The sequence below is a fragment of the Gopherus evgoodei genome, chromosome 9 (genome assembly GCF_007399415.2).
Source record: "Gopherus evgoodei ecotype Sinaloan lineage chromosome 9, rGopEvg1_v1.p, whole genome shotgun sequence".
In the NCBI taxonomy this organism is placed as follows: domain Eukaryota; kingdom Metazoa; phylum Chordata; order Testudines; family Testudinidae; genus Gopherus; species Gopherus evgoodei.
Genome location: NC_044330.1, coordinates 7,368,006 through 7,382,823, shown reverse-complemented (window position 1 = coordinate 7,382,823; position 14,818 = coordinate 7,368,006). Strand labels below are relative to the sequence as shown.

The 14,818-nt window shown below is 54.7% G+C and overlaps 1 protein-coding gene across 3 annotated transcripts in view; it reads right to left on the bottom strand.

Moving 5' to 3' along the window:
• DIS3L2 (DIS3 like 3'-5' exoribonuclease 2) overlaps window positions 1-14,818 on the bottom strand; it is a 288,983-nt gene that overhangs the window by 8,224 nt on the left and 265,941 nt on the right. For all 3 annotated transcript variants that reach the window (XM_030576508.1, XM_030576510.1, XM_030576511.1), the window contains one exon: window positions 12,314-12,400. In XM_030576508.1, coding sequence (XP_030432368.1) covers window positions 12,314-12,400 — 87 coding nt within the window. The remainder of the gene's footprint in view (window positions 1-12,313; window positions 12,401-14,818) is intronic.

Here is a 14,818-nt window from a genome sequence, read left to right as displayed (position 1 = left end):
GCAATGGAGCCGAAGTGATCTACACTGTGGGCGGAGCCGGCCCCGGGCTTGGAAATGCACCTGAACTTTCTCTGCGTAAGTTTGCCTCGCGTTTTGCTCAGCCAGACACAGCAACAGGTTTCAGGGCCAGGCCCCCCATTTCCCCCTGGGTGGTGAGTGGAGCATTCCCACCCTCCTGGCCGGGGCAGGAACAGTGGGGCAGGGCACTAGGGTGACCAGATGGCTGGATCTTTAGGTGTTTGTCCCGACATTTCGCTCTGCTGGCAGCACCCGGCTTTTTTTTTTTCCCGCTCCGCTGGCAGACACCCCCCCCCAAGTGTCCCGATATTTTCCCCCTCTCATCTGGTCACCCTACAGGGCACTAGTGGGGCCGTGCCTGCAGGCTCCCTGCTCACTCGGGCTAGTCCCTGCAGCGCTAGCAAGGTGACCCAGAGCACCCTCTCCTGGAAAAAAGAGGGAATGACATGGTTTGAGCAATCAGGAAGAGTCACCCTTCCTGGCAGGTGGATTGTTGAGAAAACCCTAATCCAACGTGTGTGTGTGTGTGCGCGCGTGCACATGCGTGTGTCAGGTCAGCGGATCAGTCTGTCAGGTGGCGATGGGGGGCTCCCAGCAGCACAGAGCTCAGGCATCTGATGTTCCTTCACCATGATCAGCAGCACAGCTGCTGCAGGGGACGACTCGCTCACACTCCCTGCCCAGATACACATGGCTCCTCTCCTCTGAGCCAGGGAGTGACCGACCAAGGATCTTGTCTACACCAGGAGGCCGAGAGCCTGTCTCACAGCAACAGGGCAGCTGCACTGGTGCTCAGCCACTCGTGTAGACAGAGCACTGTGGCATCGCAGTCCCGTGTCTCCGCCCAGCCCTGTTAAATGCTCGTGGGTTAGCACAGGTGCTGCGATATAGGTACCAGTTTTTGTAGTGCACATGGCCCCCAAGACGCTGTGCAAGTGGTTTGTTCGGCCCGGCAGTACTTGTGAACAGCAGGGCCGTGCTCCCTACTCCGTCCAGCACAGGTGTGTGACTGGTGGATCACGGATAGCGGGAAAATGGAGAAAGCACAGGGCACTCGGCATGGCAAAATGGGCACAGAGAATGGCAGGGTGGAGGGAATTCCCTGTCCGGGGGGGCAGCCAGCTACATCCCAAGCCTTCTACCCCACAGGAAGGGGGAAAGCCAGCCATAAGACAGGGGCAGCCAGCTACATCCCATGCCTTCTACCCCACAGGAAGGGGGAAAGCCAGCCATAAGACAGGGGGCAGCTGACTGCAAGATTTTAACAATCCCGCCTTGAATTCCTGGTTCCACTTAAAAGCTGCAGAACGTGATCCAGGGAGCTTCCACGGCAGCAGGTCTCCTGGGAGGAGTTTGCTTCAGATGGCCTGAGCTAACACTGGCTTGACCTCTGCATCGTACTGAGTGTTAACAGGGTTGCAACTGACTCTCACCAGCCAGAAGGCTGCATGTGGCTCTCTCTTCTCCCCCCTGAATTCCCAGCCAGGCAGGAGTGCTCCCTTAAGGATGGCCCTTGGGAGAGAGGGAACAGACTGTCCGACCAGGAGTGCACTGGCGGCAGGGTGAAACAGCTGGCGATGTGTGGGAAGTGGGGCCGACGTGATGGATTTAACAGACGAGCCAGCGTGTTCCAGGCCCATGAAGGATGCTCTCCCGACAGAGGATTTCCGCTATGGCCACAGTTCCAGAGGCTCCAGCGAGATCCGGTGAGGTTCCTGCCCGAGACTTGGCCTCAGGGGCGAAATCCATCCCCGGGCAGCATGCGGGGCTCCCCATCGACTCGCACAGCTGCCTGTTCACCGCTTGGGCAGCATAAGCCAAACTTTCCCCCTTCCTCTGGAAACGGGAAACAGACCGTTCCCCTCCCCAGCCCCATCCATCATGGGGATTAATGGAGCTCCTTGATACTGCTCGCTGGGAACAACCGCCGCTTGGCTCGCACGTTATTATATCTGCACAGTCTAAACAACCGATCGGGAATAAATCAAAAGAAGCTCAAAGAGCCCTTTTCCTGGAAGAAGCCACGCAGCCAGACTGACAGCCTAGGGCCTGCTTCACTCAGGATCTCGCTGTTTGCGGCCCTCATCGGCCTGCTCTCGGGCAGGGTCGGACACTGCCCTCTGGCGCTGCTCCTCTGCGGGTGCTTTTAAAGAGACAGAGCTGAGGGTTTAAACATCTGCGGGGCTGTGCCAGTGTCCCATTCGGTACTACGCTGAAGCCGGAACATCACCCTGCACTGTGGTTCCCAGCCCGGCTCCCTTTACGAGCCACCGAAAGCTTGTAACCTGCCGTCGGGGCAGCCCAGAAACACAGGCATGCGCCTGGCTGCGGGGCTGGATGTCGGGAGACAGTTGCACTGCCTCGCCGCAGGGCGTGGCTCTGAACATAGCATTGCTCAGAGGCATTGCGGAGCTGGGCCAGCACAGGTCAGAGCAGGTCGAGCTCCCCACCACTGCTCTTCAGTGGGGATTCGGAGGGGAGAGGTGAGATCAGCCACCGTGGCACATTGCCATTGGCCTCTGCTCGTGCCATTTCGGGGCTTGGGTGGGCACACTGCCAGCACGCAGGCCCCCATGCAGCCACCAGATGGGAACAGCTCTCAGCCTCCATCTGCGGTGAAAGGCTCTGGATCCCATTGCTCAGAGCCTGCAGAATGACAAGACACCCATCAGCGCCATGTGCAATTCTCTTAGCCCCCTGGTTCACACACGTGGCTCAGCAGCACTGCATGATTTGCCACTGCCGTTTACCCCTCCCTTTGCATGCACTTGGGCACAATTCCAGAGAGTCTCCTCCATCCTGGATACTCTAAGCTCAAAAGGCTTCTCCGAACCTCCAGCACTCGGCAGATATTTACACATTCAAACCTGCAGCCGAAAGAGCAGGAGGGTGCTAGAGTTCATGCAGATCACACATGTATACCCTGAGTTTTGATGGGGCGTATTCCACTGTTGCCACGGAAAAGGAACCTGGAACTCAGGAGCTGGCAGGTAAATGCAGGAGAAGCCGGATTTTGTGAACCAACTTGGACTGGAGGAGCCAGGTTTTGGTTTTGCAAAATCAAAGCAGGGCCGGTTCTGATCCAGGGTCCATTCAACCAACTCACCCCTGTTCAGACAACTTGGCTAAGAGGCTCGGGGTCACCTCGAGGTCTGCAACGTGCTTTACAAAGTAGTAAGATGTCCGGTTCCTGCCCCCGAGAGCTTACAATCTAACCAGCTAAAACACAGCTATGGGGAGGGGACAAGAACAACGCCCAAGCCAAATGACCGAGGTGGGGCTTGGAAGGTGGCTCGTGGGCACCACGGTTAATGCAGGGCTCTCCCCTTCAGCTGCCAGCCCCACCAAGCCTGATTCCTGACCTTTCTGTAGGCCAACGTATTTGTACGTTGGATGTCGACGCAGGCGGCGTTACTGCTCCGAGAGCGTACACAGTTTAAAACAACAGCTCTCCTGTTCACCTCTGAGACGGGGACAAACTTACTGCGATACCTGCTGCTTCACTTCATGAGAAGCGGCTACGACGTGAACTGCTGGTATATGCGGCTAAATCAACACACGGCCAGCGCAGGCCCTGCTTTTCCCAGCAGCCTCTTCACCGGGAACGTCGCTAGGTTGTGCAGCTGCTGCTATTACATGTTCCAGCTTTTATTTTTACATCTGCAAAACAGCCTGAAGGGCTGGAAAAACAACCCAGAGCCTGAGCTGCGCAGAGAAGCCCCTTAGATCAGGGGGGTTGTGGCAGGGTTATGGCGGAATGGCGATTGAATGAATCCATTTAAAAATAAGAGCGAGAGATTTAAAAACAACGGGAGTCGCCTGCTCCAATTACAAAGCTGAAATCCTGCCCTGGGATTCATGGTTCAGGCAGCTACCTCCTCCGGCTCCCCATGCTATCAGCTCCGCCAGCTCCTGCTGAGCTGCAGTGCACTGATCCGGGCAAGTAAACAGAGGAGGTTAAAAAAAGCAGCATGCTCCTCGCCTTATTATGAGACCCAATAGCTGGGATAGGAGCTCCCACCGCTGCCAATTTCCACAACCCAGCACTACATAATTCCTGATGTACTCCACGAAACAGTCTCTTTGACTCAGTTAGCCCAGTTCCCCCGCGGCTCTCGCGCTGCAGGCCACACAAGAGAGGTGTTCTAGTCCCACTGCTCGGCCCTGGGGAAGAGAAGTGCCTGATGCTGAACAGTCGCCCCGACCGCGATTCCTGATGGGGTTTTAGGGAGATCTCTGCATGGAGCTGAGCTACTGGGACGTGTGGAGAAAGATCCCTACAGCTCCACATGGCGCAAGGGCAAAGCACACCCAGGTGCTCCTGTAACTGCAGCACGACGGCTGTGTCACAGGCCGGAGGCCAGATCACTGTGCGCCCGTGAGCCAAAACTACAGGCCAGGCTGCCGGTTAAGTTATGGTCTTAGAGGAGAAGAGCCCCACTTCAAGGAGGCCCCAGGGAGCCGGAAGAAGTGGTTCAGTGGGGGCGCTCTTTCCCCTCGCCCCAGTATCTTTCAAATCAGAGGCCTAACATGGCTCCCCACCATTCATCTCCCCAGAACACTGGTCACAAGAGGGATGTGTTAGCCCCACTGCCATGGCCAATTCCAGTTTGGGGATTACTATTCTGCCTCCTCAATGCAGTTGACTTTGGGACCCTTCTCGACCTCCTGCCCTAGACCGTTGCACAGAGTTGACATTTTAAAGAGTTGCCGCATCCCAGAGGTGGCTGCATTTCCTTGGGGGCTGAAGTGACTAGTATCCTTTGTAGATGAGTGGGCACAACAGTTAGATGATTATTCTGAGGCCACTTCTCTGGGGCTCCTGCGAGGACACGTGAATGAACGCGGGCAGCTCCGAGCGCCTGTCGTCACCTGCACGCCGGCGTTACTGAGCGATACTGGCATGACACACAGCGGATGTTTTCTCATTAACAGATTCAAATGACAAGTGCTCTCAACTCTCCGCTGTGCTCGGTTCCCGAGACGAACTGCAAGGAGCACGCAAATAAATTAGCTATAGCCGACCAAGGACTGCTTTGTTCTTATGGACAGATTGAATCCCCGAGTGACTGAGCCCCTGAAAAATGAGGTGTCACTGCTCCTTCATCTATTACAAGCTGACTGGCACACCAGCCCCCAGGAGCTCCAGCTGACACACACTGGGAGCTTCTTTCCACCTCTCTCCTCCTCAATTTGAAAGGCATTCGTCCTGAGCCGGGGTACAGAGCATGTGTCAGAGACACGAGCCTGGCAGGTTTGTGGATTAATTAGCTGCCAGCGGTTCTGGCCGACTCACCTGCAGCCTGATGTCTGACACACAAGCCTCAGCACTGGCAACGGATCTGTACACAGAAAAGCAGGTCATTGAGTATTGCCCAGCACCAGTGTGGTCATGTAGAGGAGTCCTGACACTGCCACTAATCACAGCAACGGCCCACTGTCCCAGTGCTGAGGCAGGGGCCGATCCAGAGCCTTGCCCCACGTGTGGTTTCAGGCAGCGGCTGGGGGCCACTGCCCCATGATGCACACAGCGCCGCATGGAGAGACTGTGAGGGTTTGAGAGATGGGAACATTGGATGGGCTAGGAGACCTGAAGGCCTTTTCAGGGCCATATTCTCCACTCTGCTGTGGCTGTATTCTGGCTGGAGGTGCCAATAGAGGAGAACATGTCCACCAGCCAGCGTCTGGCACCCTCCTCTGGTGCAGGGGGTGTGCAAGAGAGGAGCTCTGCTCCACTTACTCTCCACTCGTGAAAAACCACTTAGGGTCCAGTGGGGTAAGTTATGGCAGCACCTCAGCTGCTCTAACTTGCACCCAGGCCAGGAGTGGGGAGGTGTATGACGAGCAACTGGAGGTCCCTGCCTTGCAATGGGCAGAGCGTAGCTGCAGAGGGGGCCTCTTCCCTCTACCTTTGACTATTTCTGGGATAACCACAGAGCTTCTTGCTGGTGGGAAAAGGGCCTTTCGGGGCTAACACGTCAGGCTGTGATTGGAAAGACAATAAATGTCACAGGCTGCAAGCATGGCAGGCGCGCCCCTAAAATTCACCCCTGCCCCCGGGTCAGTGTGCCCACAAGAACCCATCTCCGTGCTTGCAAACAGGCAGCCTGGCAAGTGTTTGTGTCAATGCCATATGGCACTTGGCTGGCACCCCTTGGAAAGCAGGGTTTACGGTGTTTGCACTGGGATGCCCTGAATCCCAGGCAGCCCCAGCCTCTTGGGCCGGAACTGGAAGTGTCTCTTTCCCAAGGAGAATCGAGGTACAGACATGCTTCCTGAATGTAGATATGGCTTCTCCAGACATCTGACAGCCCAGACAACAGCTATGTCTCCAAGCAAAGCAGAGACTTATTCGGGGCCTGTGACCCTTACAAAGCTGGTTTCTCTATTCATTTGTCACATTCCTCACCTTCCACATTCTCTGAGATTATGGCATTTTGTACAAAGTCGAAGAGTGCATATGGAATGCCTCTAGCTTCTCCAACTCTGTAAGCGGTCCGGCTTTCTGACCTGTAGAGCAATACAGAGAGTACACAGGCCTGACAGACCCTGAACTTAATCTCAGGGTATATCTTCACTCCCGGCGGATCGGCAGGCAGTGATCGAGCCAGTGGGGATCGATCGACCCCCGAGCACTCTCCCGTCGACTCATGTACTACAGCGCTGCGAGAGGTGCAGGCACAGTCGATGGGGGAAGCGGCAGCCGTTGACTCACCAGGGTGAAGACACCATGGTAAGTCAATCTAAGTACGTCGACTTCAGCTACGTTATTCACATAGCTGAAGTTGCATAACTTAGATCGATTCCCCCTCCACAGTGTAGACCAGGGCTAAGTATAGAGACATTTTTGCATCCATAGCAAGATATGGACTTCATGCAGGAGACAGTAAGATCTAGTGGTTGGAGGACAGCCAGTTTACTGCAAACATTTGGACCTGGCTTGCAGTTTAGGGAGTTGAACTCATCCGTGCTTGACCCCAGCTGCACTGGGGGGTTCTGGTAGCCTTGCTCCAAATTCTAGACCTTGGTCTTCTGCTATGAGATGCTCAACCCCATGATGTGGGCTGTGTCTTAGGAAGCTTGATGGGCAGGGCTGGAACTCTTCTGCTTCTCCACAAAGCAGACACTGTCAGCACAGTCTTGGTCAATGAATGCTTCTTGATCAACCCTTGATTCCAGCATGTGGAGCAACAAGTCTAAGATCCAGCTGGTAGCTTGGCAGCATAGCTCCAGAGTGAGAATGCATCCCCTGCTGCACACCCGAGGTTGTGTAGAAACGCAGCAAAAGCCGCACTCTCACACCAGTACAAAGATCGGGCACCAGATTTAGTAGAACGTCCGGGGCGCCAACTCCTTTCAGCGCGAGCCAAAGGGCTGATCTGTCAGCAGAATCAAAAGCCATTTTCGTGTTGATATACTCCACATGAAGCAAGCAATTAAATTCTCAGTGCAGCTCAGCTGGAAGCTATAGCATAAGGCAAGCGTTCATTATCAACCACCCAGCAGCAAAACCTGATTGCTGTGGACACCAAGTCTGTTAAGGAGCATTCGCTGCATCCTAGCGAAGAGAAGAGAGTGAAGACCTTTCCAGGGACTGATCGCAATGAGATCGACCTGTAGTTGCTGCACTTGGTGCGAGGTCCTTTGCCCTGTATAAAGACACTACGAAGTTGTCTTCCCATTCTGCTGGCACTCTGATGCCCAGACTTTTAAAGAGCAGTTGATGGAGACCAAAGGCCTTTGAGCAGTTCAGGTGGAATACCATCGGCACGGCCATTCCGTAACCTTTGGATGGCCTTTCGTATTTCCTCGAGTGACAGAGGATCAGACACTCCTAGTTGGGAGCTAAGTAACCTGGGAGGACCTTCTTAGGTCAAGTCATGGAGCAACCTACGTGGAAAACTCCAGCGGGCTCCTGGCAAACGTTGCTAATTGCAGATCAATCTATGAGACAGAAACAAATTGAAACTGTTTACCTCTACCAGTCTTGCCTGTGTGTGACGCAGTGCTCCTTCCATTCAGGCCATGATTCGTTTGCTGAAAGGCAGGTGCACATGACTACACACACCCACATGCAGAATCTACTTGCAAAGTGACTCTAAAAATGGCATTGTAGGTTTCCGTGCCTGGGGGCAGAGGGGGGTGTTGGTGATTTCGCAGCAATACTCTGTTTACAAGATGGCTTTGCCAAGAGCCAGCCCTGTAAACTCACTTTGGGAGCCAAAGTCTAGCTGGACTCCACCCTCCAGTAGCAGGAATGAAGGGCCGACCCCCAGAAGATAAGGTGCTAGTTCTGTTGGCGATACACTAGCCAGAATCAAATCCAGCTAACTTCCCCAGAGCAGGGTTGGCGCTGTAGGGCTAACGGGAGTTCAACTGTAAACTTATTTTTGCCAGTGGAGGCAGCAAGATGCAAGACAGAATGTGCCTAGGGAGCAGGCTTATTGAGCAGGATGGGCAATTCCACACAGACGTTTGTCTGACTATAGCCATACTTCTGAAGAGAGTTATGGTCCATTGCTTTTGATGCAGGTCTAGCTTCCTTCTGACATCACACACAGTTAGAGTTCTCCTTCCAAAACTCCTTTCCTTTCATAAGCTCACCCTGAACCATTAACATCTGTAAGTTGGAAAGGTCTCTCCTTCCTGGCCAATCCTTCCAAACAGGCTTCATTACAATGCTCTCCTTAGCAGTCATGTAAGCAGCAGGGCAGAGGGGCCCTCTGATCAGAAATCTGGAGTCTTGGAAACTTTCTCAGAACAGAGAGGGCACTCTCATAATGAGGGATTGTAGGACGGATGTGGGCATTTTACGGGCAACCACAGTCCCTGGCCCCACTTCAGCACACTACCCTTGCAGATACCTGGAGACATTTAAAAAAGACACCGGCCACTTCACAGAGGACAGACTTGAAGAGTCTAAGGGCTTGTCTACATCACAAAGTTGCAGCGCTGGTGAGGGGATTACAGCGCTGCAACTTAGGAGGTGTACACATCTGCAGGGCATCACCAGCGCTGCAACTCCCTGTTTGCAGCGCTGGCCATACTCCCGTTTTGTCTCGGGTGTAGAGGATCCAGCGCTGGTAATCAAGTGTAGACACTTACCAGCGCTTTTCTTGACCTCCGTGGAATAAGCAGGTATCCCAGCATACCTGAGGAAGCCTCTGGTAATCAAGCTGGTCTCCTTCCCCGGTTTGCTCTCGCGTTCCCCGAACCCCGAGCAAGCAGGTCTCCTTCCCTGCGGTTTGCAGGGTGGTTCGGGGAACGCGAGAGCAAACCGCGGCGAAGCTGGTCTCCTTCCCTGGTTTGCTCTCGCGTTCCCCGAACAAGCAGGTCTCCTTCCCTGCGGTTTGCAGAGTGGTTTGGGGAACGCGAGAGCAAACCGCGGCGAAGCTGGCCTCCTTCCCCGGTTTGCTCTCGCGTTCCCCGAACCCCTGTGCAAGCAGGTCTCCTTCCCTGCGGTTTGCAGGGGGGTTCGGGGAACGCGAGAGCAAACCGCGGCGAAGCTGGTCTCCTTCCCCGGTTTGCTCTCGCGTTCCCCGAACCTCCGTGCAAGCAGGTCTCCTTCCCTGCGGTTTGCAGGGGGGTTCGGGGAACGCGAGAGCAAACCGCGGCAAAGCTGGTCTCCTTCCCCGGTTTGCTCTCGCGTTCCCCGAACCTCCGTGCAAGCAGGTCTCCTTCCCTGCGGTTTGCAGGGGGGTTCGGGGAACGCGAGAGCAAACCGCGGCAAAGCTGGTCTCCTTCCCCGGTTTGCTCTCGCGTTCCCCGAACCTCCGTGCAAACAGGTCTCCTTCCCTGCGGTTTGCAGGGGGGTTCGGGGAACGCGAGAGCAAACCGTGGCGAAGCTGGTATCCTTCCCCGGTTTGCTCTCGCGTTCCCCGAACCCCCCTTGAAGCCGCCCAACAGCGCTGCAGTGTGGCCACATCTAACACCACTTGCAGCGCTGGTTGCTGTAAGTGTGGCCACTCTGCAGCGCTGGCCCTATACAGCTGTACTAATACAGCTGTAACAACCAGCGCTGCAAAATTTTAGATGTAGACATACCCTAAAACTGACACTTCCCTGTGTCGCAGCCTTGGGAAAACACTGCCGCTTGGCTAGGAGCAAACCTCCTCATGTCCTGCTTTGCTCAAGCTCCGAATCTATTTAACTACGGGTGTGCTCACCCCTCCTCTGCGAGGCCAGGCTGGTCGGAGCTGTGCCCTGATTGGCAGAGCGGCAGCACCAAGAGCAAAGGAAACGTGGCACATTTTCATTTTGGGACCATGGTGAAAGGAAGCTGAAGAGCAAACGAGTTTTCCAAATCCCCAGCTCAGTCAGGAAATGGTTTGAAGGAGACACTGCCCAGCCACCCCTCCACCAGAGCTAGCTCCCAAAGGCCTTCCTCCGCGGTCTTGATTCATATGGAACTCTCCTTGAGGAAGTAGAGGCTCCGCATCACTGTCAATGATGGGCAGAGGCTGCAAATTCGGCTGTTGCCAAGGTACGTGCTTGTGTGGCAGGGGTGTTTGTTGAACATGCCGAGGTACCTGGTGGTGGAGAGCAGGAGGGGCTCCAAGTTTACTCCCCTCCTCCATGCTCCGGCAGACCTTCCATACGGCACAGATGCAGCTTTTGGGCTTAAAGAAAAATTAGACCTTGAACAAGAACATACAGTTTGGAAAGTTCTCACTGTCTCACCCTGGGCCCACGTGACAGTCTCCTTTCGCTGGCTATTCAAAGCACCAGGCAGTCTGGTATCTGGAGAGAAGACTTGGGGCCTTGACACAACACAGTCCAGCAGCAGGCTGGAGGGGGAGCCCAGGTAATAGATGCTACCAATTGGATTCAACTTTGACAGTATGTCCCACTGAAGGGAAAAGGAAGCCGCCCATGCCTCCAGTGTCGGAGACACGTGCAAGCCAGACAAAGGGTTGTTATCTAGAGAAACACGCTGGAAAAACAAACCCAGCTGAAGAGGGGAGAACTGCGCAGCAGCAAACTGCCCTAATGAGTCCAATGTGCGTGTGGGGGATAATTACCACATGGTTTGTGCTAATTGCCATCAGAGCCTCCCTAGCTACATTTGCAAACAAGCATTAAGCCGCTAACATACAGCGGGACTTCAGGCAACTGCTAACAAGTAAATGGAGCAAATTAACTAATTAGAAGAGTGACAGTCAAATGAGTAATGTCAGGAAGATGATGTATTCCCACGGTGATAAACACTCAGTGGCAGAGAGGCCGTTTCGAGGAACGTGTCACCTTCTCCCTGCTGGTGGGCTGCGCTCTCAGAACTGGCCTCCCTTCGTGCTGCGGCCGAGTTAACAAGGCGGAGACGTTACAAAAATTATACTGTGTTTTCCTTTCGTTAATTCTGTGCTGATGAAATGCACCAGATTAGCTGTTCACGGGGCATCACCACAGAATCAGCACAGCCGTGGCACGGCAAGCTCGCCTCCTGCCAGTTCTGCCACCTACCCCAAAGAGATCATCTCTAGAGATGGATGGGTCTCCGTGGCCCACTCACACCTGGGCCTCTCTGCTTACAAGGGCGGGTCAATGCTGGGTTTTGATGGGGATGCCCGTTTACTCTGAACTGAGATAAATTCATTGAAGTTGGACCAAACAGCTGTTATAGGGTCTGACCTGGGCTGGGCTTTCAACCAGTGACCCTCGGTTCTCTGGCCCCTCAGCTGTCCAGGCACCTGAACTGTTCTTTAGGAAGAAAACTGCTACTGGATGTCATAAGAGGAGTTTCCACAGGGCGAGCAGGCCTGATCCAATCCCCTGAAGTCCATGGGGATCTGTACCCTGCCATCCTTGCCCTTGCTGAGCAGTCACTTAAACCCTTTATGGCCTCCTGTGTGAAATACCCGTGGTGGCAGCAGCCATTGTAAGAGCCCCCTGGATGCGCCATTTGAGGGAGAGTCCAAGGAGCAACGCCCACTGAACCCGTCAATCTCAGCGGGTCAGCACGCAGTGGCCAGTGAACCCAGCCCATAAGTAACCGGGCTGGCCTCAGTGACTGGAGCAGACTGGACACATGGGGTGTAAATCTGGGTCATGCAATGCTTTGGAGGTATCTGGGTCATGCAATGCTTTGAGGCTTCCGGGAGTTACTAGTGACTGCGCTTCGCTTCTTCATCTCCCTTCCCCCGTGTAACAGTTTAAACGATCAGCGCAGAGGGGGGATTTCGAAGAGGGGAAGGAGCACTGATCTGGGCAGTAAACGCAAAGCAGGTGGCGACGAGCCTGAAAACATTCTAGTGCTGGTTGCACAGGGATAAGCACATTGTGACCTGGCGGCTCTTACCTGCATTGGCCTGGAGAACATGTTCGTCAGCACTTCTTTCCTGGCCTCTGCATAGCTGTCTGCACCAAACATTTCATTCAGACTTTTCTGGAAGGAGAGAAGGGGTGAAAGACAACCAGATGAAAGGCTCGGGGAGAGAACAAACATGTCCTGCTCTTTGCTGCTGTGTTACTGCTCCGGGGAGTTCAGAAAGTGCAGACACTTTACAATAAAAATCCTTTCTTTCCTGTTTACACCCATTACTTAGATATGGGAAACGGAAAAGTTTTCCTCATTAAGTACGTTTCCTCCATATGCACAGCCTGGCTGGCTGCAGCAGGGCCTTTCATGGTCCCAGCAGCCGGGATGGTCCCAGCTTGGTGCTCACAGCCTGATTGCAGGCAGCCCTGTCGTAGCCAGTCATTAGGTTGTGGACACCATTTCTATATATTGCCGTCATTTATGATGCTGCTCAGCATCTGCTTTTCAAAGGCAGCAGCCACGTGGGGCAGAGAAGCCAAGGGACTATCTCCGAACATTCAGAGAGATGGACTTTGAACCTCTCCCTCTCAATCTGCGGGTCTGAGGGATGCATCAGTCTGAAGCCATTGTACTAAGCTAGTAACAAGCAGCACTGCATCCTCCTTGTTGGACAGCCCTACACGCTCAAAGCTCGGAGGAAAAGCATCCCCCTGTCTTCAGAGGCCCCGACAAGGAGCACCATGCAAGTCCCAGAGGGGCCAGGGGCCGCACCTAACAGAACAGCATGAGGGAGGCTGACAATGGACGGTATTAACAGGATCACCAGCAGTCTAGGGACAATGAAAAGGAAAATACCGGAGCCCACCCTTCACTTTCGATCTGAAGTGAAGCTTCATGGCTTGGGCTGCAGAGCGCGTTAATCTGCAGAACCTTCTGATACCCTTCCTTGCATATACACAGCATGAGATTTCCCGGCATGGGTCTCCAGTCCCACCCCTGAAACCATCATCTTTCTATGCAGAAATTGCTTTGCTGCAACCACTGGCTGGTGAGAACAGAGCTAACCGGCGACAGAAATGACACACACAAAACACACTATAGCCTTGTCGGAAACCTCTCTGCTTCTGCTCCAGCTTTTCCTTCCCCTCCCTGGGAAGCGTGCTGTTTTACACACCCCTAAGGGTGTCATGCCTGCAAATGGGGGCTTTGGTCCAGATGGAATCATTACCCATCCATCAGGGCACGACTGGGCATGCAGCAGGACATACTGGCGCTCGGAGGTTATCCTCTGTCATAGGCACTTACAGCTAAGGCTACGTTTTAGTCACGGGTATTTTTAGTAAAAGTCATGGACAGGTCATGGGGAGTAAACAAAAATTCACAGCCCGTGACCTGCCCATGACTTTTACTATATACCCCAGACTAAAATGGGGGGTAGGGGGGAGCGCTCAGGAGGGAAGCCTGGGGTGTGGGAGGGGGCGCTGCAGCCCAGGAGGGCATTGCGGGTGCTCGTGGGGGTGGGGTGGCCCTGGAGAGGGGGCACTGTGAGTGCTGGGGGGCAGGGTTGATGGCCCAAGGGGCCATCACGGGTGCTCGGGTGAGTCGTGGCCCGGGGGCGTCATGGGTGCTGGGGGGGGTGTGTGTTGGCGGCCCAGGGGGGCTGCCATGGGTGCTCTGGGAGGATGTGGGTGTTCGGGGGGAGTCATGGCCTGGGGAGGGGAAGTCACAGCCTGGAAGGGGGAGTTACGGGTGCTCGAGAGGGGGCGGGTTGTGGCCTGGGGGGGGGTGCTGGTGGGGCTGGGGCAGGCTCCCTACCCAGCTCCTAGCTCCACGTGCTGCCTCTGCTCCACCCTGAGCCCCAGGTCTGCAGTTCTCACTGGCCAGGGACCACGGCTAAAGGGTGCTGTGGGGGTGAGTGCTGGAGGGCCGGGGCAGCGTGGAGCTAGGTGCTGAGGGAGGGGAGCTGCTGTTGCCCTTCCAGAGAGCCCCCCCACCAGGAAAGCACCCTACCCCCAACCCTGAGCCCCCTCACACCCAAACTCCTGCTGTTGGGGTGGGGGAGGGAGGCGAGACAGGCACATCGGCCACTGCAGAAGTCACAGAATCAGTTACTTCTGTGACAAACATGGAGCCTTACTTAGAGCACACCCACCAGCACAGTATCCAGGCATCAGGCACAACAAAGCGGGGTGCTGAATTATTCCTAACAGCCCATACTCTTCTCCAGCCCCTACTTATTTGCAAAGATTCCTCGGATTTTCTGTCACTGCAAGAAACGCCCACAACCAGCCATCTGAGGGGTTCTGAGTATACGTCAATCACACCGGACACACCAATGGGGGAGCACGTATCACCTACCAACCTATGATATTTATCCAGCCCCTATTAATGTCCTGAGCACCTCATTATCTTTAGCTGCCGAGAAGCCCTGGGAGGGAGGGCAGGGCTAGTGCCCCATGGTACAGATGGGGACCTGGGGCACAGAGAGGTTGCGTGACTTGCCCCAGGCAACCCAGAAAGTCTGTGGCAAAGTGGGAATTAACC